The sequence below is a fragment of the Salminus brasiliensis genome, chromosome 15 (genome assembly GCF_030463535.1).
Source record: "Salminus brasiliensis chromosome 15, fSalBra1.hap2, whole genome shotgun sequence".
Lineage (NCBI taxonomy): Eukaryota > Metazoa > Chordata > Actinopteri > Characiformes > Bryconidae > Salminus > Salminus brasiliensis.
Window position 1 is genome coordinate 3,934,952 of NC_132892.1, and position 23,113 is coordinate 3,958,064.

General features: G+C 44.8%; 1 protein-coding gene across 1 annotated transcript in view; it reads left to right on the plus strand.

The window, feature by feature from the left end:
* The window catches only part of cacna1hb (calcium channel, voltage-dependent, T type, alpha 1H subunit b), a 79,315-nt gene extending 63,663 nt beyond the window's left edge, over positions 1-15,652 (plus strand). Inside the window, exons 22-33 of the mRNA XM_072656640.1 lie at positions 71-160; positions 1,733-1,925; positions 5,134-5,285; positions 6,717-6,826; positions 8,119-8,252; positions 8,412-8,482; positions 9,512-9,590; positions 9,689-9,810; positions 10,171-10,458; positions 11,154-11,322; positions 11,589-11,725; positions 11,803-15,652. Of these exons, the coding sequence (XP_072512741.1) occupies positions 71-160; positions 1,733-1,925; positions 5,134-5,285; positions 6,717-6,826; positions 8,119-8,252; positions 8,412-8,482; positions 9,512-9,590; positions 9,689-9,810; positions 10,171-10,458; positions 11,154-11,322; positions 11,589-11,725; positions 11,803-12,885 (2,628 nt within the window). The 3' untranslated portion in view covers positions 12,886-15,652. The remainder of the gene's footprint in view (positions 1-70; positions 161-1,732; positions 1,926-5,133; positions 5,286-6,716; positions 6,827-8,118; positions 8,253-8,411; positions 8,483-9,511; positions 9,591-9,688; positions 9,811-10,170; positions 10,459-11,153; positions 11,323-11,588; positions 11,726-11,802) is intronic.
* The last annotated feature ends 7,461 nt before the right edge of the window (positions 15,653-23,113 follow it).

A 23,113-nucleotide genomic window follows, 5' to 3' on the forward strand; every position in this document is an offset into this window, starting at 1 on the left:
TGAGACAACAACCTAAAAACTTTGTGACTCGTGATATTTGTCGTGTTTTTTTTTTTGTTTGTTTCTGCAGGCACTGATGTCACTGTTTGTCCTGTCATCTAAAGACGGCTGGGTCAGCATCATGTACGATGGGTTAGATGCAGTGGCCGTGGACCAGCAGGTGTGTGAAGATCTAAAGATCTGAAGAAGATCCTCCAGCCATGTGCTCAATTTACTAATCTGTCCTCTTTCTGTTTCTCCCAAGTGCTGAATAACAAAGGGATAATGACAGCCGGACTGTTTACAATACTCCTCCCATAATCCTGTCACACACGCACACACATAGGAAGAGAAGAGGGTTGGGTGACAAACTCTAAGGAAAAAGAGGAGATTGTTGTCAAAATACAAATATAGACACACACACACACGCTCACACGCTCACACGCACTATAACTAGTACTATACGGCACCGATAACAATAGGCTCGGAAACAATAGGTGTGTCGTGCTGCTGTAGCTGAGGCCCATATTTGCGTGAGGACAAGAATCAATTGCTTTGCCTGAAAAATGTGACATAAACAGTCTATAAATACTTCCCCCCCTCTCTCTCTCTCTCTCGCTCGCTCGCTCGCTCCGTGTTCTCCTGCTGATAAGCTCCCCTCCTGCCACCCTCCCCTTCACTCTGACAGTTCCTCTCCCTTCCGAGTTGATGGGGAAATTCACCTCACGTTTATTATGGAAGTTCCGCCTCCTCGCTGGAACAATGTCACTCCCTCCTCTCATATCTGTCCTCTTGTTCTCCGGATTCCCCTCCCTCCCTCTCCCACGGCAGCGTGCGAGCACATGATTAAAGGCTGTGCCTCCATCACGCCTTTAAACGAACCGAGGCGAATTGTTTCAATGAATAATGTGAAGATGGCTCGGAGAAAGCCGAGTCTGATGTGTTTAATGAAGAAAAGGTTGTCTTTTGTCCTATTTAAAGGCTCCATAATCATAGAACACTGAATTTCCCATGCTTTTTTCCGATGTGGGAATGACGAGGCATAACATTGACATACAGCTCTGGAAAAAATGAAGACACCACTTCATTGCTTTTCTTAAATTTGCATCTCTACGTGTACGGCAGCCGTTTTATTCCAGGTGTTTCATCAAGCAAAGCTGATTTACCTGAGTTTGCAGACTATGAATGGCATAAAGTCCCAACAGCATACCACTGAAGCATACCACATATAATCTGGAATCTGTCAAACATGGTGGAGGCACTGTCATGGCATCCATGTGGAATTTATTATGGAGACACCAAGGTCACAGCCATGGTAGTCTACAGCAGTTTAACCCGTCCCAGTGTGTAGCTTGATTGACCCTCAAGACAAGGCCCTTGTGAAGAGAGAGGGGTCAACCCCTTCAGAACAGAGGCTGTGTACGTAGATCAGTCCTAAGGTCTTTGGTTTTTAGGGGGTAAAGTAAATGTAATGGTCATGCTAAAATGAATTACTAGTGTATTTGGTAAATAAGCTCTCAAGAATAATATTAAATATGGTCCCATATCCCCGGGCTGATGCCGCTTGTCCAACATGCAGTCTTTGTCTGAATCCAATAGTCTGATTAATTGATGTCGTTTTTTTATTTGTCGTTTGTTCTTGGAAGGATGAATAAATGAACAGCGAAGGAAGCGCCTTTCTCTCTCTCTCTCTCTCTCTCTCTCGCTCTCGTTTCATTACCGCCTCCCCGCCTCTTCTGTTTCTCTTCTGTAGCCCATAAGGAACCATAACCCCTGGATGCTGCTGTACTTCATTTCCTTCCTGCTGATCGTCAGTTTCTTTGTGCTGAACATGTTTGTGGGCGTGGTGGTGGAGAACTTCCACAAGTGCCGGCAGGACCAGGAGGAAGAGGAGGCACGGCTGAGGGAGGAGAAGAGGCAGCGACGCCTGGAGAAGAGGCGCAGGAGTGAGTGTGTTTGTTGTTGTGTAAAGAGGAGGGAGGGGTATCGAGAGAGAGGTACACAGTACTGATGGAATCCTTGTTCAAAAGTTTGGAAATATTTGCAGTCATTTTGTAGATAAACGTGTATCAGGTTGTGTGATAGGGAAGATTTAGCTGGTGGGTGAAACAATGAATAGTACTGCACTGTACTGTACTGTACACACGTGACATAAGGTCAGATCAGTCCATGTCCCAGCCCCCACATGTCACAGCGTCTTCAGTGTCTGCAAAAATTGCAACTTGCAATAGAAATTTGTGTTAGGGAGACACATGTGAGCAGTAAGATGTTTATAAAATGACACATTACACTGAATGTAAAGCTGTTTTATATCGTTAAAAAAAAACTTTTAGAAAAAGTGTGTGTGTGGGGGGGGGGGGGGGGGGGGTATGCTGCCAGCCCAGCATTCTAAGGGAGGATGCCCCCCTTAAACACAGCGCAGCATCAGTTCACATCATTACTCACCCGAAATTCATAGCCAGTAAGTGAAAATCCAGACTGCCAGGACCGGAATTTTCCATCTTCACTACCAACAAATACAGTATTCACAGTTTAACAGGCTAATCAGAACCAAGATCTCCTTTCTGAAACATAAAAAGACTCAGATCTGTTTATTTAGGAGTGGCGGTGGGCTACTGAGGGTTAATTCATGTAAAGGGTCACCAGCTAATGTTTCGTTTACCGATGTAGAGCGTGTTTTTTTATTGGGAAATGTCCTAAACGCTGGGAGAGTTGTGAGAGTGTCCGTCTTCAGATTACATAATGTGGCTCTGGACTATGGTTCTATGGACTGTCGTAATCACACGTAATCACTTCGATAGAAATCAAGTGGCGATCATTAGGCCCCAAGCTCTTTGTTGACTCTCAGAATCACTACGAGAAAAATGACATCAGATGGCAAACATCGGGGTCCAAGCACTTTTTTTTTTGGCTTCTCTAGACGATCATAGCGATTATGAGAGAAATCCAGTGGCGATCTCCAGGGTATTGACTTCAATGGACTATCATGATCACAGTACGAAAAATGACCAGTAGCAATCATCTGGGTTCAAGACCTTTCCTGGTCTGTGCCTCTGTCTGTGTTTCTGGTCTCCGCTCTAGCCCCGCCTTGTCATCAGTGGACCCTCCTGTGCCTTTTTTTGCAGCCCTGCCCTCTTGTTAGTCTCAGGTGTTGCTTGTTGGTCCTTGTTATAAGTCCCCCGTTGTTTCAGCCTTCCTGTGTGTGTTCAGGTCAGTGTGTTCATGTCAGTTTACGGTTTGTCAGTCTTCGTACTTTTTACTTTTACTTTGTTTGGTTTGGTATTTAATAAATACCTGTGTTTACGTTTGGCTCCGCCTTTACTGTTACACTTATTACATCAGGGGGACTCACCGGGGTCCAGGCACTGCGCACCGTTACAGAGCCAGTAGAGCACGACTCATAGGCGGTGTTTTTTTAGGCTGGCATCGTTTCTAATGTTCATTAGAATATCTGAATCATATCAGAGTGTTTAGTGAACTCTCAGACCCGGCTCAGGTTCACCGGCTGCAGGAAAGCGCTCGTCTGCCTGTGTTTAAAAACCATCTCCGCTCGTTTAGCAGACGACTGGGGAAAACTTTCATCTTCATCAGGTTCTTTTAAAGTTCAGTGCGAGTTCACTGAAATCAGCTGCATCACAGGTTTCATGCTGGTGTCCCTCATTAAAGTCACTGGCAATTAGAAATAAGAGCAGGATATAATGAATAAACATGAGAATCATGAATAAACATGTGGAATCTTCCTTACTGGCGTAATGATGCAGCACTTAATCATGGAATTTTAGCACCTAAAAAGACCTGATAGTGCACATACACACACACACACTCACACACACACACACTCACACTCACACACACACACACACACACACACACACTCGGCCTGTCTCTCTCACTGGCAGGGCTGCATCTTTCTGCTGCATCGCTGATCTGGGCACAAACTCAACCTCAATCTGCTTTAGTGTCTCTAGACCATAGGACCATTCCCTCTCTCTCCCTCTCTCTCTCTCTCTCTCTCTCTCTCTCTCTCTGCCCTCTCTCTCTCGCTCTCTCTCTCTCTCTCTGCCCTCTCTCTCTCTCTCGCTCTCTCTCTCTCTCTCCCCTCGCTCTCTCTCTCTCTCTCTCTCTCCCCTCGCTCTCTCTCTCTCTCTCTCTCTCTCTCTCTATCTTTCTCCTCTCTCTCTCTCTCTCCCCTCTCTCTCTCTCTCTCTCTCTGTCTCTCTATCTCTCTCTTTCTCTGTCTCTCTCCCCTCTCTCTCTCTCTCTCTCTCTCTCTCTTTCTGTCTCCCCTCTCTCTCTATCTCTCTCTCTCTCTCTTTCTCTCTCTCTCTTGCTCTATCTCTCTTTCTCGCACTTTCTCTCACACACTGTCTCTCCTTTCTCTCTCTATCACTCTCTTTCTCCCTCTCTCTCTCTTTCCTTCTCCCTCACACACTTTATCTCCTTCTCTCTCTCTTTCTCTCTCTCACTCGCTCACTCACACCCACTCTAAGCCATTTTCCCTCTCAAAGACACCTTGAACGGTCAGAGTTGTGATGGATGTGGGGGGACACTCAGCTGGACAGTTTTATGATCTCACAGATGACTCGTACGTTTCCCAACTGTGACTACACACACACACACACACACACACACACACACACACTCTCTCTCTCTCTCTCTCTCTCTGTCTGTGCCATGCTGGCATTTTTACCGGTCAAACAAAAACTGGGTCAGTAAGCTCGTGTCTGAAAGCAACCACAAAGTGCTTTCTCACACATGCACGCATGCACACACACACTCACACACACATTTGCGCAGACCACATCCTTCATGTACTTCCGAATGTCCTCCGAGTGAAGCGAGGACGCCCCATCTGAATATTTATGAACTTAGACGTTTAAAAAGCAAGCAGCCGATGCCGGCCTGTCAGAGAGTTAAAGAGAAAACGCTGGGCAAGGCTGTAAACACACTTCCACACACACTTCTCTTGTTCTCGCACTTCCGCGCCCATGCACACACACACACACACACACACACACACACACACACACACACACACAGGAAGGACACCGCAGCCTCTGGATACTGATGTACTTTTTTGAAGCTCATGTACCTTAATGACCATCTTGTCTAATGAGGAGGGTCTCTGTGTGTGTGTGTGTGTGTGTGTTTCAGAGGCCCTTCAGAGACCGTATTATGCAGACTACTCTCCTGCTCGTCTCTACATCCACACTCTCTGCACCAACCACTACCTGGATCTCTTCATCACCGTCATCATCGGCATCAACGTCCTCACCATGTCCATGGAGCACTACAACCAGCCCAAGGTGTGCCACAATACACACACACTCTCTCACACACACACACACAAATCGTCACAGTGGTGTTTTCACTGTTGCCCCCACTCAGCACCATGTTACCATGTCTCTGATGAGCTAATGATCAAGCAGCCGCTCAGGTTACAGTTTCTCTTTATCACTGAAACACACTTAAGCAATCTGCGGTCTACGTAGTTGTCTTTTTTCGCAGTTGTCTGCATTTCAGTATTTCACTCCTAGTTCTGAATACCTTCATCACAGGGATCAATTCTATAGTGCAAAACTGTAAAAATCAATTGATGACATGACTTCATTTTAAGGATATTGACTACGCCCCAGATCCTCCAGAAAAATAGGGTGGACAAATTAAATACTGATCGAACGATGCCAAGGAAAAAGCATTTTTCCATTCTAATAAATAATTAATGACTAATTTGAGTAAATATTAAATTCCCTGTACATAAAATGAGTCACCTTGCGTGTTTAAGGTGGTTGTAACTGATGGGACTCAGACTTTGAGAAGAGTGCAGTACAGTGCAGTGAGCCAAAGACCACAGTGTGAAGGAAGTAGCTGAATCTGCAGGTGTGTGGAAGCGTACGGTCATATGGGTCTACCAGTAGTGGCAGAAATTCCAGCCTACAGGAAACTCTCCTCATTTTTGAGCAGAAATGAACTAAGGCCTCTTACATGCCGCTCTGCTCCATATGTTGATGGTCTGCAGCTTCCTGTGGAGAATTCTTTCAGGCATTGGTGGTGAAGAACCCTGCGCTGACTTCTAGAAGCAATTCCTGCCTGGAAGCGAAGCCATTTTCATTGACTAGCATTCTTTCAGACTCAATTCTGAGGAGAATTTCCTGTAGACTGGGATTTCTGCCACTGCTGGTAGACCCGTATGACCGTATGCTTCCACACACCTGCAGATTCAGCTACTTCCTTCACACTATGGTCGTGACCCCAAATGCAGTCGCTCCTTTTAGCCAATCATTAACATCTGCTTTGAGACCCATTTTCCACACATCCAATAAGACACTCACTGCACTGCACTGTACTCTTCTCAAAGTCTGAGTACCGTTTCACACCCCGTCATCTGCCTGAAGTTAAAACCACCTTAAACATGCAAGGCGGCTGATCTTTTGTTCGGGGACTTTACACTAATGAAAACGTGGCCTCTGACTTTTGCAGAGTCCTGCAGATATAGATTCTTTAACGTAGTTTCAGTCTCTTTTGTGGTCGGCACCAATGAACAGAGTAGGTCTCCACCACCTCCTACATGCCATTTTTAAGCACTGCACATAAAGTATGTGAAAACGTCGTGTGTAATGCTGTATAATCGCTAACAATAATAAGCACAGGAGTGAGTGTAAAAGCAGAGTAAGTGAGTATGAATATACAGTTTTTTAATATATGCAAGATTCATCTTCATCTTTCTCTGTTTCTAGCGTCTAGAGGAAGCCCTGAAGTATTTTAACTACGGCTTCACGCTGGTCTTTGTGATCGAGGCTGTGCTGAAACTGGTTGCCTTCGGCTTCAGGAGGTTTTTCAAAGAGAGGTGAGATGCTACCCCGTGGATGAGATAAAGTGTGGAATTGCCTTTAAGTTAAGCTTAACTGTTTCGAGCGCAGAGTTTCTGAAACAGCAGTAATAATATGAGTGCATTCCTGTAGATATAATCAATAAAGACCAGATCAGAATATAATGACCACCTATCTAACAGTGGCTCGGATGACACTAGCGAGACGTTGTGGCCTGGACTGTATTAGCTGATGGAAGGTGTTTATTATAGAGGTTAACTGGTACACAGTAGTGTGTAGATTGTTCTGTACCACTCGCCAGAGTAGTTGTGTGGGATCAATGGCCTGGGGGGCACCAGACGCTCAATGTGTGGAAAGTCCATTGTTAGTACACCTTCACTACAGCGGCTCAAAGTTACCACCCTTCACCCGGTACCCTATTATAATGCCTATTTGGACATCAGTCAGAGCCAGGCGTCCTTTGCCCATGACAGTCGTTTTGCACTCTGCAACAACTGACTGGTGTGCTCGCTTATTTATACATGCAGCACCTGTAACGTCCCAGGCTGAGTTCATGTCAAACCAGGGGTGGTCATATTGTTCCAATATGACTGTGACAGTGGGCGAAGGGTGGCAGCATCTCAGGATGTTCTAGAGCTGCTAAAGAAAAGGTGTACTGAGAATGGACTTGTGATGGGCCACCGATACTATTAATATTACCACTATTAACTTTCATTACTCTGACCATCACTGCCATGACTGTATTAAGTTCTACTACACCATGATTATGATCAGAGCAGTTCAACAGTTTAGATGGTTTGGTAACTTTTATCAATCATTTATAAATAGTTCTGATCAGAGGAGGATGGGTCGGGTCCTCCTTGTGAGTCTTGGTTCCTCCCATGGTTTCTTCCTCCAGCTCTGAGGGAGGTTCTCCTTGCCACTGTGGCCGTTGGGGCTCACTGGCGTTCTTGGATCCTTCATGTCTTCTTATGTTATTTCTTTTTTTCTGTCTTTTACTAATTACTAATTATGTAAAGCTGCTTTGTGACGACGACAGTTGTAAAACAGCTATACAAATAAATCTGACTTGACTTGATGCAAGAGGGGAACGACAACAACTCCGGTGAGTGGTACAGAGCAATCAACACACCACAGTGGAGCAGTTAACCTCTATAGTGAACACTTCTATATAATCTATAATCTATGATATCTATGATATAGGCTGTAGGCAGAGCTTTACAATAGCAGAACGGACCCACAGATTATTAAACTGTTAGCCCTTATAAGGCGCTGTGTAAGCACCCCCCCTTCTGGTTGTGTCTCTCAGGTGGAATCAGCTGGACTTGGCCATTGTTCTGCTGTCTGTTATGGGCATTACCCTTGAGGAGATTGACCTGAATGCCTCATTACCCATTAACCCAACCATCATTCGCATCATGAGAGTACTTCGCATCGCCAGAGGTACAGGGTGGCAAGAAAACACAATCATACACAGCACTGAAACAAGAAGTGGCTAAATAATTCAAGGACTGGAAAAAGGATGGGGGCGGGGTGGGGGGTAGGGGAGGGGTAGGCAAATGAAGGAATTGCATAAAACAATATTCCCCTTTCTTTGCACAGTGCTGAAGCTGCTTAAGATGGCCACAGGAATGAGAGCTTTGCTGGACACAGTAGTTCAAGCTTTACCCCAGGTCAGTGCCGGTGTGTGGGTGCACATGCTTGTCAGTTCTCATGTTCTTTTAGCTGTAAGTCAAGGGGTTTAACACAAATAAGCTATTGACTGTTGACCACAGTCATATGATCAGTAAACACCAGTTAGAGAACACTCACAGTGTCAGAACACTGCCTCCACCATGTTTGACAGATGACGTGATATGCTCATTAGCAGATCATTAATCCATTTAGTCTTGGTTTCTTCTGTGCCGAAGATTCTTTTTCGAGACGCTGTGACTTTTTAAATGGTTTTATCAGTCTGATCTGACCTCTCTGTTCTTAGCAGTGGTTAGCAACTTTAGGAAAACCCTCTGTATTTAAATTGGTTAAGGTGTTTCTTCCTCAGGAGTGTTTCTGACTTGACTAGTTTTTTTTCATCAAGGAAAGTATCATCCAACTTTTAGCTTTGCATGGTCTTCCAGTTTTTTTTTGGTGTTAGCCAATTCGACAGTGCATTCCTCGGTAATAAGATATGCTTCATGATACAAGGGTTTCATGTATTGCAATACTGTACGCAAGGCAAAATATAGATTTTTTTGACTGCCACACATTTTTTTATGTTAATTATTCATAAAAAATCAATACTGTGATTTTGAGAATCGATACAGAACTGCAAAACATATCATGACACTTTGACGAATTGATATTTTTTACACTCATATTGAGAATTCCCCTTATACAAAATCAACACTTGGCTTGACCTGCTGATCTTTTACCTCCTTAACAATCAGGACATACCTGATCACTGTACTGCTCATCAGTTTATTGTCTAATGACTTCAGACCCTGTAAAAAGTGGCGGCGGTTCTTAAGCGGTTAATGCAATATTTGTTAAACCCCTGAACTTAAAACTAAAAAATCAGAATTTCAAATCTTGTTTGCTTTATTTCAAATTAACCTTGATGGTGATGAAGTCAAACATTTTGTCTCACTGTCCAAATACTTTTGGACCTGATTGTGTATCCCTATACAATCCTATTTTTTTCCCTATATATCCTTTTTTTCCAGGTTGGGAATCTGGGTCTCCTCTTTATGCTGCTCTTCTTCATTTACGCCGCTCTGGGAGTGGAGCTCTTCGGAAAGCTCGGTCAGTGTCTAAGCCTTCACTCCCAGAGGTGCACTCAGAGATTACGCAGGATAGACTTAGCGAAAGGCATAATCAGTGTTACTCTTATTTCCCACCAGAATGCTCCGAAGAGAACCCGTGTGAAGGTTTAAGCAGACACGCTACATTCGAGAACTTCGGCATGGCGTTCCTCACCTTGTTCAGAGTGTCTACCGGAGACAACTGGAACGGTATCATGAAGGTAAACACTTAACAAGGGTAACACTTAACCCTTGTCCTTCAAGGGTTTTTTAGTAAAGGCAGGGACTCTGGGTAGGACTATGACAACTCAAAGAACTCCATCAATGCTTTGGTGGACAGTCTTTTGTAGATAGTCCTGTATAGGACCTTTTAAAAATGCATGAGCAGCTACACATATTTCCTCCATCCCTCTGGCATTTATGCAGGTGTTTAGTATTCCACTTAGCTGTTAATGGACCAGAGAGTTTCCTGAAAAGTAAAGCTCTCCTCTGACACCAATGATATCCGCAGCATAATTAGGGAGGCGCTGCAGCTGTGAGATTAATGGATTCATTATGCAACATGGTCATGTGTGTTCTAGGACACTCTGCGGGAGTGTAAGAGTGGAGACCGCTGTTTGAGTTACCTGCCGCTGGTGTCCCCGCTGTACTTTGTGACATTCGTTCTGGTGGCTCAGTTTGTGCTGGTTAACGTGGTGGTGGCCGTGCTCATGAAGCATCTTGAGGAGAGCAACAAAGAAGCCTCCGAAGAGGCGGAGATGGAGGCGGCGCTGCAGCAGGAGCTGCAGGCGGGTCGGCAGCAGAGCGTCGCCTCTGTGGGCGACGTTTCTGGGCCAGAGAATAAAGCTGCGGGCCCCGCACCGGATCAGGTAGGCCCTCTGTATCGCCCCTTCAGTGCTCCTTCACTTCACTGTTCCATTCAGTCAGAGTTGAGTTTGCAGTTGTCAGTCAAACAACCTCAAAACTATCCAGTTCTCATATTTAACTTTACACCATATGTCCAAATAGTTTCGGACACCCCTCCTGTTTAAGTTGCACTTATTGCTGAGACAGGAACAACAGGAACCTACTGGCTCCATGCTGCCTAACGCCAGGTGTGGGCTAGTAGAGGGGTATAACGCCCCCCCAGCATTGAGCTGTGGAGCAGTGGAAGAACTGTGTTCTCTGGAAGGATAGATGGTGCTGGATGGAGCTCCATCCAGTTATTTTGGAATGAGTTGTGGAGTTAGGGGCTGATGAGGTGGGTGGTGATCACCAACCAACATCCTGACCTCATCAACACTCAGTTGAATGCAGTCAGATTTCCACAGCAGTGCTCCAGCCTAGTCAAAAGCCTTCTTCCCTGGACAGTAGAGACAGTTACTCCAGCAAAAGCAGGATCAGCTCTTTTTCAAGACACCTTGATTTCAGAAGAAACAATGGATAAGCAGGTGTCCCAATACTTTTGTCCACATCGTGTATATGGATGCAGGTCACTAAAACATTGTTTTAAACAGAGAAAAAGGCTACTACTGATTATTGTAGACTGATGACACCATTTAATGCATAATCTTTCCATTTCCAGCGAGACGACCCTCAAAACGGCAACCTGCTCTCGGTTGGAAAGCCTTCCATGTCAAGGATGCTGTCTTTGCCGAATGACAGCTACATGTTTTACCCCATTAAGTCTGGACACAGGCCAACTGATCAGCCCACCTCCAAGCAGCAGTCCGTTGACCGGAACACACTAGCAGGTGACATAGTGATTAATCACGCAGGCATTGAGTGAGGGCTAGCATTACTCCTGAGACGTGGTCCAAGGGTGTTCAGTTCCAGGGCTGACTGGAGGATTTTCCTACTTAAACACACCCGATTCCACGACGGGTTTTTGTAGGGGTGTTTGAGTGAGGAAACAGTGTCAGTCGCCCCCTTCAGGACTGAAATTGATGGCATAGAGAATGTACCATGTACAGAGACACACTTTTCAGAGTAACTGTTGTTAATGTATATATTTTTTTAGGTTCTTCTCTCTCAGTAAGTTCTCAGCCATGTGAACGGGAATCCCTGCAATCACAAACCGCCTCCATCACCCACTTACAGGCCCTACCACAGCGTCACCCAAGTAGAAAGAATTCCCTCAGGATGCTTCAAAGACAGGTGAGACTCTGAGATGGGGAATTTTAGTGCTTACGAGTGCGAGATTCTGACAGGAGCTCTGCTTTCTTGTCCTACAGGAGGCAATCAAGAGCGATTCCGTCGATTCGGCCCATCCCGGCTCCAAAGACGACCTGCTTTTGCACTGCTCCGACGACATTTTGCACCTCAAAGTGCCCACCATTCCTCGGACTGGAGGCTCCGCCCCCTGCACCCCTCAGGCCACACCCCCTATTCTTCCTCGCAGCCGGACAGCCAGCGTGCAAACAAGCAGGCACGTGTACAGCCAGCGCAGCATCCCCTGCCGCAAGTCTGCACTCCCCCAGCCAACACACACACTAACTGTCACAGACGGCCACACTCGCGCACATCTGCCCAACACGGACGAGGTCGACGAGGAGGTTCAGCAGATCGTATCCTCCGGCCGAAGGAGAGACTCCGCCCAGCAGCTCCGACGTAGCCACACTTTATCCCCTTATGTCGCTGCCCCTTCATCTTCCGCTAGCCAATCACAGAACTCGCAGCAAAGCGAGGGTGCCAGGGGTTGCCACCTGAGGAAGTACTACAGCATGGATGCACACGGCCTCCTCGCTCAGCCGGGTTGCCCCCGTCGGCACTCGACGCACGGGGAGGAGTTACAACAGGAGCTAAATAGGCCGCCCTGTCCAATGCGAGGCAGATCGGCATCCCCGGTGCCCAGAAAGGAGAAAATGAGCCCGCCTTGCATTTCTATAGACCCGCCCGCTGACTCCGAGATCCAGTCTCCAGCGTCCAGTCAGGAGAGCAGCACAGTCCTGAGGAGGCGGGCGCCGTCGTTCGAGTCAGCCCTTGCGCAGGAGCCTCCGGATCATCCTGACGCACCCCCGGTCACGAAGCCCCCCACACAACTAGAACCTCATTCGGAGCCTCACCCGGAGCCTCGCTTGCCAGGCCGCCTGCCCCTTCCTCAGTTTTCCTTCGACCAGTCGGACGTGAGCTCCCTGAGCAGTCTGTCGGAACTGCTGTCGGACAGTGACCAGTCCTCTCACTCCTTCCCCCTCGAGGCCCAATCAGAGAGCGCGGGGTTTGTCGGGGGCGGCGCGGCTTGCAGTTCGTTCAGGAAGAGAGGGCTGGTCAGGATGGGCAGCTCTAGGGATGGCGCAAACCCGGATTCTGTTGCCTAGGCAACCAGAAACGTAAGGCGCTGACAGTGCACCCATCAGGTAGGAATTGTGAAAGCAGGAGGGTGAGGTCAAGTCACGAGTTATGCAATGAATTCCCAGCAGAACTGAAATCCTCCCTGATCATATTGATTAGGGATATTGGAAGTAGTATCGATCTAAAAACTGACTTACGTTTCAACCTCTTGAAGCTGAAGATCATCAAAACTCTTGTGATATTTAATAGCAACCCTTAAATGATTTCTATATATTTTAGTTACCGTTAGAGCCCTGTATGATAACATGGTCGTTCTAGAGCCCTGTCCTGGATCTGAGGCGAATGCTAGCTTAGTTTCTGGTATTAAAACCTGAACTATGAACTACGTTTGTGTTTCAGTGTGGATGTAGGTTATACGCTCTTTGCTTTTTGCTTTTTTTTTTTTTTTTTTAACAGTGTTTTCACAGGAGGGACGCTGCTGACATATTTTCACAGATCTTAAACACAGTGCATGGCAGAAATATGAGGACCGCGCGGCAGAGCGAGCGCCATACGTCGGTCGGCGCGGACTGTATGAGTCATTTATTTATTGGATGCAGGGATCGGCCTGTTGTATTTTTATAAAGGGTCAGAGTTTTGCACATGAAATCAGAAGCCGTTTTGACAGAGATCTTATTTAGAGTAAACTTCTGATTTCTTTTCATGGCGCCTGGAGAACTGGAAGGTTCTCAGTGCCGTGATGAATTAGCATGCGATTGCTGGCTTAAATGCTAATTCAGCTAGTACTGCTTCGATGAACACTTCCTGCCAGTCATGGAATAAAATCCGGGGCCCGGGAATCCCATCCAACCGTACGTTCGTTCACTTGAGCACATCCCAAAGCCATACCGGTTGCTGTTTTCCGTGGTTATGCTGTTTTTACGTTACGTAGATGATCAGAGCGCACCGTTTTTTCCTCGTCGTGCAGTAACATTCGCTACTCGGATGAAGGCGTACACACTTTTTTGCGTACAATTTCTACAGTAAACACAAGTTTTAAGCCGCACTCTGTAATCTATAGTGTCATTGTTTACATCGGCTTCGTTGTGTAGAACATTCACTCTTCATCGCCGTCACACAAGAACCTCGTATCTGCAAAATGTCAACTTTTTTTACAGGAGAGAGAGCAAGAAAAATAGAAAGCCTTGGAGCATTTCTATTGGTCCATTCGTCATGAACATTTGACGCGATGTAAATACAACAGTGAGAAGGAAGGAATTCGTGTTATGGCAGAGGTGGAGATACAAGGTTTTTGCAGGACAGTGACAGTGTAATGGTTTCATATCACATCGTTTACAAAGCAATGTAAGGGAGGCCTTTAGGGGGCGATTCATTTCACAGCTCAAGCTCAAAGTGATGATACACCCGAGGTGAGCGAAAGGCCTCCATCCCCATTCCTCCTCCGGCTTTAGAGGGAATCTAGTGGCAGGGTCATCACTGTTTCAGCATCACAGAGCATAGCTTTAACCTGAGTGTGCTGGCGTGGTCCGTGCACCATCGCTTTAGGGTGTGTTTATACTTGTAGTTCGGTTCCAGACCAAGCCAGAAAATCATACACTGTTAGGTTTAGTCCTGCTTTGCTTTGCATTCACACTGACATACTTGCAATGAAACCGCATGGCGCTCTTATGACTGGCGTCTGTCTGAAGGTAGAGGTCTGCATAAGGCGTGTGCGTCTGCAGGTCCTGCGTGATCTGTGCAATAACCAGCAAGAAAAACCCTATAATTTAACCTCTGGATCCTTAAGCCTGTCTTATTAAACCACGTCATCTTAATCTCAGTATTAAACCACGACTCTGATAACGTACACATGCTGATTAGTTCATGAAACAGCGTTAACGTTAAAGCTGTAAAACTGTTCGTTACTGTCGCAGCATCCCTACTCGCACACGTCTTTACTTTACTGAGGCCACTACACTAATGAATGCAGTTCTACTGGTGGCTAGTTCTGAAACACTGTGTAGTAGTGTGGTAGTGTGTGGTTTGGGACACAGCCCAGCTAAACTAATGCTAAAGCGTCTGTTGGTAAAGCGAGCGGCGAGGGTTGATGCTCGTGCACAACTCTGCGTTTGGTTGGTTCAGGTGCCTTTGGTTCGCAGTGTGTTCATACGTCAAACGAAACGGGCCGAGACCCTGCTAACCTGCTTAGACGGCCTCGCGGTCTCTCGGCCCACCAGGGTTTGAAAGGCAGCGTTCACACTTACTCCAATGAACCGCACTACCAGAGCAATCGCCCGAACCGAACCAAAGCTGGCAAGCATGAACACACCCTAAATATTTGGATTGCTGTCATGTCCTGCGGTAGAAAGAGAGAAAGACACGGAAACTCAAGGGCTTTTAAACACTAATTCATTCGAGTCGACCCCGTTCGTTCAGAGCATTGTTTTTGTTTTTCAAACTGTGTTTTTTAATATTGAAATTGTGAAAGATGAAGGATGTGTCTGATGAAGTCCCGAGGAAAGCTCGCGTTCACGATTTGTTGTTCACCTTTGTTGGAACGTCGCGCAGCGGTTTGACCCAGAGAGGTGCCTTCGGACTGTTTCACAACGAGATTTCAGGGCAAGAGTGGACACTGATCGTTTTATTCAGGTCACTGAAAATGATGGTGGACATCAAATGTTTTTTTAAAGCCAATAAATTTGATTTGAAGAGCATGAAACAGTCAACTAATTTTCTCAACAGATCTGTCTCTTCAATAAAAGGAAGCACTGGGGAAAAGGTATGCTGTATGGACAAAAGTATTGGGACGCCTGCTTGATGACCTTTGTGATCATTAAGGGTATTAAAAAGAGTTTATCCTGCTTGTGTTGGAGTAGCTGTCTCTACTGTCCGGGGGAAGGTTTCTGTTATATTTTTGAAGGAGCATTGCTGTGAGGATGCTGTGTTAGCGAGGTCAGAGGCTAACTCATCTGGGTGGAGCATCGACCATCATTCCAGAGAGCACAGATCTACCAGAAGACAGGAAGGTACTTGACACGTTATGTATTATTAGAATAGAACAATATTTTGAGTCTTTGGCTTTAGGCCCTGGCTTTTGGCCCTGGCTTTTGGACCCGTACGTACCTAGAAGGCATGGCGGAGAAGCCAACCCTCTGAGCAGCTGGGCAGGACCAACCAGGTGGCGGAGGGGAGGAAGGAGGGAAGAAACGTAACGTCAGCAGCATCTGAATACAGGTAGAAGCCGGTGATTGGCTGGGGATAAAGTGAGGCAGCATTTGAGTCTTTCAGCTTTCGCTAATTCTTTCACATCCACTGCTCCACAGCTCAATGCTGCAGGGCTTTATACCCCTCTAGCCCACGCCTGGCTTTAGGCAGCCTGGTGCCAACAGGTTCATGAGTCTTAATCCATTTGCAGTACCTCTTAACAGAGACCAGACACCAGCTGTGTGTGGGTGTCCACAAACATTTGGACGTATAGCGCAGCATGGATCAACTTAAGAGCGTCAGTCGTGGCAGGAACGTAAGGTCATGAGCTCCAGACTGGAGTAGGGAATGATGTTGAGATAAACTTCCTAAAGTAGTTCATTTACGACACTCAGGCTCTGGGAAAAGGTCAGTTTTCTCACGTCCAGCCGGAATCAAAACAGCATCCCAACAGGCAGCTCTGACCTTTAAGCAACCTGCCATTCACATGTAAACATGCTGCATAAACATGGAATTCCAGTTTGAAGTAGAAGCGAACACTGAGGAGAAAATTGAGGGCTTGTATTCTCACTAGCTTGCTTCCTCTCCCCCGGCCCATCATGCAACGCTACCAGTCCTGGATGGGGGAAGACTTATTCGCCTCCTCTGAGTCAAGTGAGGTGCCGCCATATCTTCGCTGCTTCACTGGAGCTCAACACGCTTGAAGGAGATCACTCCTTTTTTCCATTGGCTAGCCTCATGCTAGGTTAGGGGAGGAGAGAGGGGGCCATCCTACCTAACCGGAGGAAGCTCAGAATAGGATGGCTGTACTGCTGGGACCCGAGTTGCCAAGAATTAAGGTAGGTAATGGTGAATAATAGGGGCCCGATTTGAGGTGGAATACCAGTGAATGCTTTCAGCCTGGTTAAAGACTACCACACCCCTTATCCCTTTCTCTTTGGGTTGCTGTCATTATGTGCTATTATTTGAGATGCTTACTATCAATTTCTCAGTTGTGTTCATAATTTACAGCTGCCTTGCCTTGATGTACGGCAAGGTGCACAAAAAAAACATCAAAGGTTAGGGTTCCCACTTACAGCGAACCGACAGTGGATTCATATGTGCTGTTGATTTTGATGCCAACTACCAACATCTTGGTAGTAAAAGGGAACATTTTCAATTTGCTTAAAAAATCTAGATTTTTGGGGGGGACCCGTTTGAGGTTGAAAACTACTCCTACACACAACTCCTAGGATTTCTTCTAAAAACATTGGATCACACCGTGTAGAGACAGTAGTTCTGCAGATGCTCCAACTATTCTCAAACCTTCTGCACAACTGAAATCGGTTGGGTTTAAGTCTTCATTCGAAGTGAAAGGTGCCGTTTACGATTCTGGAGATATTTGAGCTCAACAGCAAAACAAGCTCACCCCTTCCTTCATTCGTTCTTCAGAAACTCCGCCCCCATCATTTAAATTAGCAAAATGTTGCCAAGCAAACAAGTTGTAGTTTTCTCAGAACATTACAAACAGTCGCGGACCGGCCTACTTCTGTGGAACAGGAGATTCAGACAGTGTCAAGGTCAGTGTTACCCGAGCAACATCCGCATCCCTTTTCATGCCTTCTAACTGGACCGGTCACAAACATCACGTCATCGACTTATCGCATCATTTATGGACATGACTTCAGTCATTTTAGCTGACCTCGATATGAGCTCATTGCGTTTACTTAGGAAGAAGGCCATTAGCGTGATTGAGCCGGTGGGTCGACTTGTGGTTAAAACAGTGTTTTTATTTTATTTTTGTTTTATTTATTTATAAAGTATTTTCCAGTTATATTCCAGTTCTAATGTCTGAATAAAAATTATTATTATTATTATTATTATTATATCAGTAACATAAAATGGCCTTAAATTGACAGTAATATTGTTTATCACTGTTATTTCTAGGACAAAACCCGGCCTACTCTCATTGTTCCCAAGCGCTTCACCAGTGTGTCTTTGCCTCCGTCCTGTGCACGAGCAGGAGCGCCCCCTGTTGCTAATTGCCTGAAATAATGCTGTGTTTCTCTGCCTGAGCCTCGAACTTTGTGCCAGGGCTGAGTACCAGAACACCAGGCATGTTTCCAGTACACAAACGGAGAGCTAGCAAACCGTCAAGGAAGCATTCGATGAATTTTCACAAAAAGCTTCTAGGACAGAAATCGTATACATCACCGTTAAGCGTAGAGTTCATTAGAATTAAATTCGTTAGAGTTAAAGAGGAGCTGGGCATCTACAAACCATTTACAGTCTCTCATTTAAGATGCCTACCGTTAGTATCTTGGATTCTGTTCATGGTTACAGGCGTACACACAAAGCTGCCTCGCCTCGACGTACGACAAGGTGCTCAGAAAGCAGCACAGTCATGATGAGGCTGTCGCAAGCTCTTTGGGTTCTGGAAAAGCTGTGCAGAAAGTAAATAAATAAAAAAATACAATAAATAACAAGTAGCTGCTTACCACCCCCACCACCCCCGACTGCACCACTGGCCACTGCAAATCGGGTAGGAACTGCCTGGGACATGACTCTGAACTTTCTAATGGAAACCTTTGTACAGTAACAGTGTGCAGGCCTACGCTATAATGAAAAGTACTGAAATGCAGCTGAAGTAGCAGGAGCTTCACAGACCTTTGGGAAAACTACTGCATCCACAGCTTTCAACAATAATCATCATGTCCTGTTCAGTTCTCCAGAACTTTACTTTTCATTATTGCATGCATGGCTCACTGTTCGTACAGGCTGGCAGTCAGCCCTCGTGTACTTATTGTGACAACTGGGATTATATTTAGGTCTAAGCTATAGTCTTGGGCTAAAGACGCCTTAAGAGTCTTACCAGCCTCTTTTTGGTTTTTTTTGTACGACGATCCACTCCATTTGTTGAGGTTCGAACAATAGTGAAAGGAACTGCAGTGTTTCCGTCCGGATGTGTCCTGATGCTTTTCTCATCCCAGTCTTCCTTTTTTCCCCCACATCTCAGGAGTGAACTGGTGAGATGGCTGTGTTGTAGCTGCCTGCTAGAAACCGCGTCCTGACTTAACCTTCGCATGAATCGCCCCAAGCTATACTACAGCTTTCACTGCTGTTGAATACCCAGCTCGCTCCATTCAGAGCAGAGAACTGTACACAAAAAGAAAAAAACACGTTTCTCAAGAAACATCTGTTCAAATAGGTTTGGGGAAAAAAAAAACTAATTCTGTTGGGTTTTTTATTTTCAGACTTCTTGCTTGTCCTGTATGTCCTGTATACCTCAATTCTCTGTTTCAGAAAATAGTCCTAATAAAACCAAAAAAAGTCAGATTACAAAAAATAGGATACCCATAACAGCTGGGAGCTGTTAGTAAATGGTATATTTGCTAAAAACTGAAGTGAATTAAACAAATTTAGAACTTATATAATAATAATAAATAAAAGAAATTCTTTAATATTTCTATAAAAAACATTTATGAAATTGAACACTTCTAGATTTAACTCCTGGCATTTTTTGGGTCACACTTAGTTTTTTAAAAAGTTGCATGCTTCATTACCAACAAAACTCAGTAGACTATCAACAGTGTTGGGCTTAGATTTTGAGTAGAAGTTAAGATTCGAGTTAAGCCTGTCACAGTCAGTTATTTATTTATTTATTTATTTTTAAATTTAAATTAATTTTTTGACAATATAATAGAAAAATAATAATATTATTGTCATTTTAAGACCATTTTATGTCACTGATATAATGATCATATAATAACATAATGAAATGACGTGTATTGGAATATTAACGTGTTTAAATATTCTGCATAAATAAACCATAAACAAAAGAAAAGCACAGGTTTAAACAGTCATCCTAATGGCTCATAATGTCAGCAATATATATATATATAATTTTAAAGATATTCCATTATGTTCATATATTGTGTGATAAGTCTACAATGTGATTATCATGGCTGTGACTGAAATGGATCCCCTCTCATTAGCATTGTGCTCTATATAGAGGGACCATTTAGTTAACTACGTAGCTCTAAAACACTCCCTCATCATCATCATCATCATCATGCGTCAGTACCAGTCGCATAAACAAACACAAGAGTGGCTGAGCCGTGTTTAAAGCCTCGTACACACACAAGCTGAATTCTGACTGTTCTGTGGTTGAGAAAGATAAGCCCACCCATCACCCATGAACTACACCTGAAATTCACATCGTTCAGGGGCTCGTAACTATCACTTGCTCAGTTGCTGAATGCTCCTCGTTCAGTAGATGTAGTGATGTTTACTATAAATTACGAGTGCATTATGGGAAATTGTAGTGTTGAAATGACCGACACTCGTAAGTGCCCTTAAGCGTAACTAGGGAGCCATTTCAGTCACAGCCCATGACAGTTCAGACAAGCTGGACGTCTACAAAGACCTGTCTACTCTCAAAGCTCTAAAGATTTTACTATAATCATCTTAATTAAATAATTCTTCCGTTTGTGTTAATTGTGTCTATTCTCATATACTAGTATATGGTAGGTCTACCAGCGGTGTGCAGTGTGTGGTCTCAGTATTGGTGTTTTGCTGACACCTGGTGGTAGAAGGTCCACAGCCAGCCCTCTGAATCTCCAGGCCTGAGAAGGTCCATTTGGAATGTACAGTATATTGAATCAGATCTCCATTTGGTATCACATATCATCATTTGCCAAAATACCTCAACTACTGTTCCTACAGTCCAATGTGCAGAGTTTTTGGACCCTTAATCACATTATTAAAATCCCCCGTCTCTCAGCAGTGAGAGAGTTTTACTGTAGAAGCTCCAGATCTCCTCAGAACAGATAAATCAGCTGAACATGAATCCAGTAAAAAGAAGAAACAAGAGCTTCTCATTCTGAAGAAAGAAAGTAGTGAGATCTTGTCGGTGAGCTAGTCTGAAGAACAGAGCTCGGTTCCTCCAGGGTTCTCCTGGACGCCCCGCCCCCAGTCCAGCCAGCACAGCGTGGAGGATGTGTTTAACTCCATCAGCAGCAGCAGCAGCAGCAGCAGCAGCAGCAGCTCACCTGATTTACCACCATTAAGCCCTGATTTACCACCAAACCAGGTGTTGATCTGAGGAGAACTCTAAATAATACTAGACTCCATGAGAGAGGAGAACTCTGGAGATGTTCTAATGATGAACACAGTGATGGGGAACCTCCACCACGTGGACGTGGGCCCCAGGTGGGCACGGGCTCTGAGTGGATTTGGACATACGTTTTTACTGGGACCCAGTTGGACTTTCCAAATGGGTGCCATGTTTAACCCCTCCTGGTCCCATCACTGACCCTGGTGGGCATCCATATGAGAGGCCAATGTGGAACCAAGGGGCAAAACGTTCTGGTTCCCAGCTGGTGTACTCATACAGACCTCCCATTGACATGTTAGCTGGGTTAGTCCCCAGATAAAGAGCTTGAGGTGTCTAAACTATTGCATGGTACTGTATGTTACAGGTCATGGTTATAATTGGTCTCATTTCTGCCATGTTTTAAATGACCTTCTCTCACTGAGGTCATGTCTCTTATAAAAACATAAAATACATTTGCATATTCTATAAAAACCATTAAGTGGAGTCGTTTTAGCTTCAAATAATCTGTAATTATTTAACTGTAATTAATTTTGTGTTTCTTCCCACCCATCCCAGAGGAGCAGCAGTATCATCTCCACAGCCCAGAGAATCAGCTGTGAATGATTGTGTAATTATGATAATTAATGGACTACATGCCAGTTCCACCTCTAATAGAGTTCTGCAGAGGAAGCACATCTTTACCGCACCCTCCAGAGTTATCAGCATTCTCCGTAAAACGAGCAAAAAAGCAGATGAAGGCTATGAAAGCATGAGATTCATCCAACACTGAAAGCACATTAAAAGACAAAAGTATTGGGACACCTCAGTGTTTCTGAATCTGAAGTCACGGGTATTTCAAAAAAGTTGATCCTGCTTTTGTCGGAGTAACCGTCTCTACTGTCCAGAGAAGAAGAAGGCTTTCTGCTAGATTTTGGAGGAGCATTGCTGTGAGGATTTGATTGCATTCAGTATCAAAAGCGCAAGTGAGATCAGGATGTTGGATGGATGATTACCACCCCACCTCATCATCCCCAACTTCCCAAATCATCCCAAAAGTACTGGATGGAGCAGCATCATCATTCCAGTGAACACAGTTCTTCCACTGCTCCACAGATCAAAGCAGCTGGGGGGCTTTATACCCCTCTAGCCCACACCTGGTGTCAGGCTAAGGGCATTTGTACATATAGTGTATATACAGGGAAATACAGAGGTGCCGCTCATGATAAAGATTATCTTAGAGAATTCTTTTTAGTTCATTCTGGATGCTTATCGCTTAGACCACTAGTGGAATCACTGTCCTTTTGCTATACCTTTTAAATGTAATTATAATTATATATATATATATATATATCCCGCCGCTGAACGTCATTGCTATAAATCATATAATAAACCATGAAGAAATGTAAACGCCCTGAGCTAAAGAGAATTCCCAATAACGAGCTGGAGAAGGAACTGCAGGCTAGGCACTGAGTTAGCGGAGTTCGTTGCTGTGACGTAGCAATAAGCTGCTTGTTAAGGAACTATAATTTGGCGGATGGATATGCTAATATTTAAAAAACTATTAAATGCTGCGTTCACGTTTATTTTGTACGTTATTTTTTTCCTGACTGTTTATAAAAACAATAGAATGCTCAAGCTTCATCACTGCCGTGCCGTTATTTCACGATACCACACTCCTCCTCGTCCTCTAATGGTTTAATAACATCTCGCTAACAGAAGGCTTCTCGACCAATCAGCTTGCATGGCCAGAACTAAAACATGCCAATAATTGAACATTGGTAAAAAAAAAAAAGCTAGCCGCTAGCCTCAACTCAAACGTCCTGGCCTGCGGAGTAAAGCAAGAGCTGTTCCTAAAATAAAGTCCCAGTTTTAACTTTAGCTTCAACATGCAATTAAAAAGAAAGATTAGCATAAAAGCTAATATTTATTAGATGGAAGTAATTCTATTGGTTTATCAGACCGTGTATAAATTAGGGATGTAAGATTCTTTTCTTTCT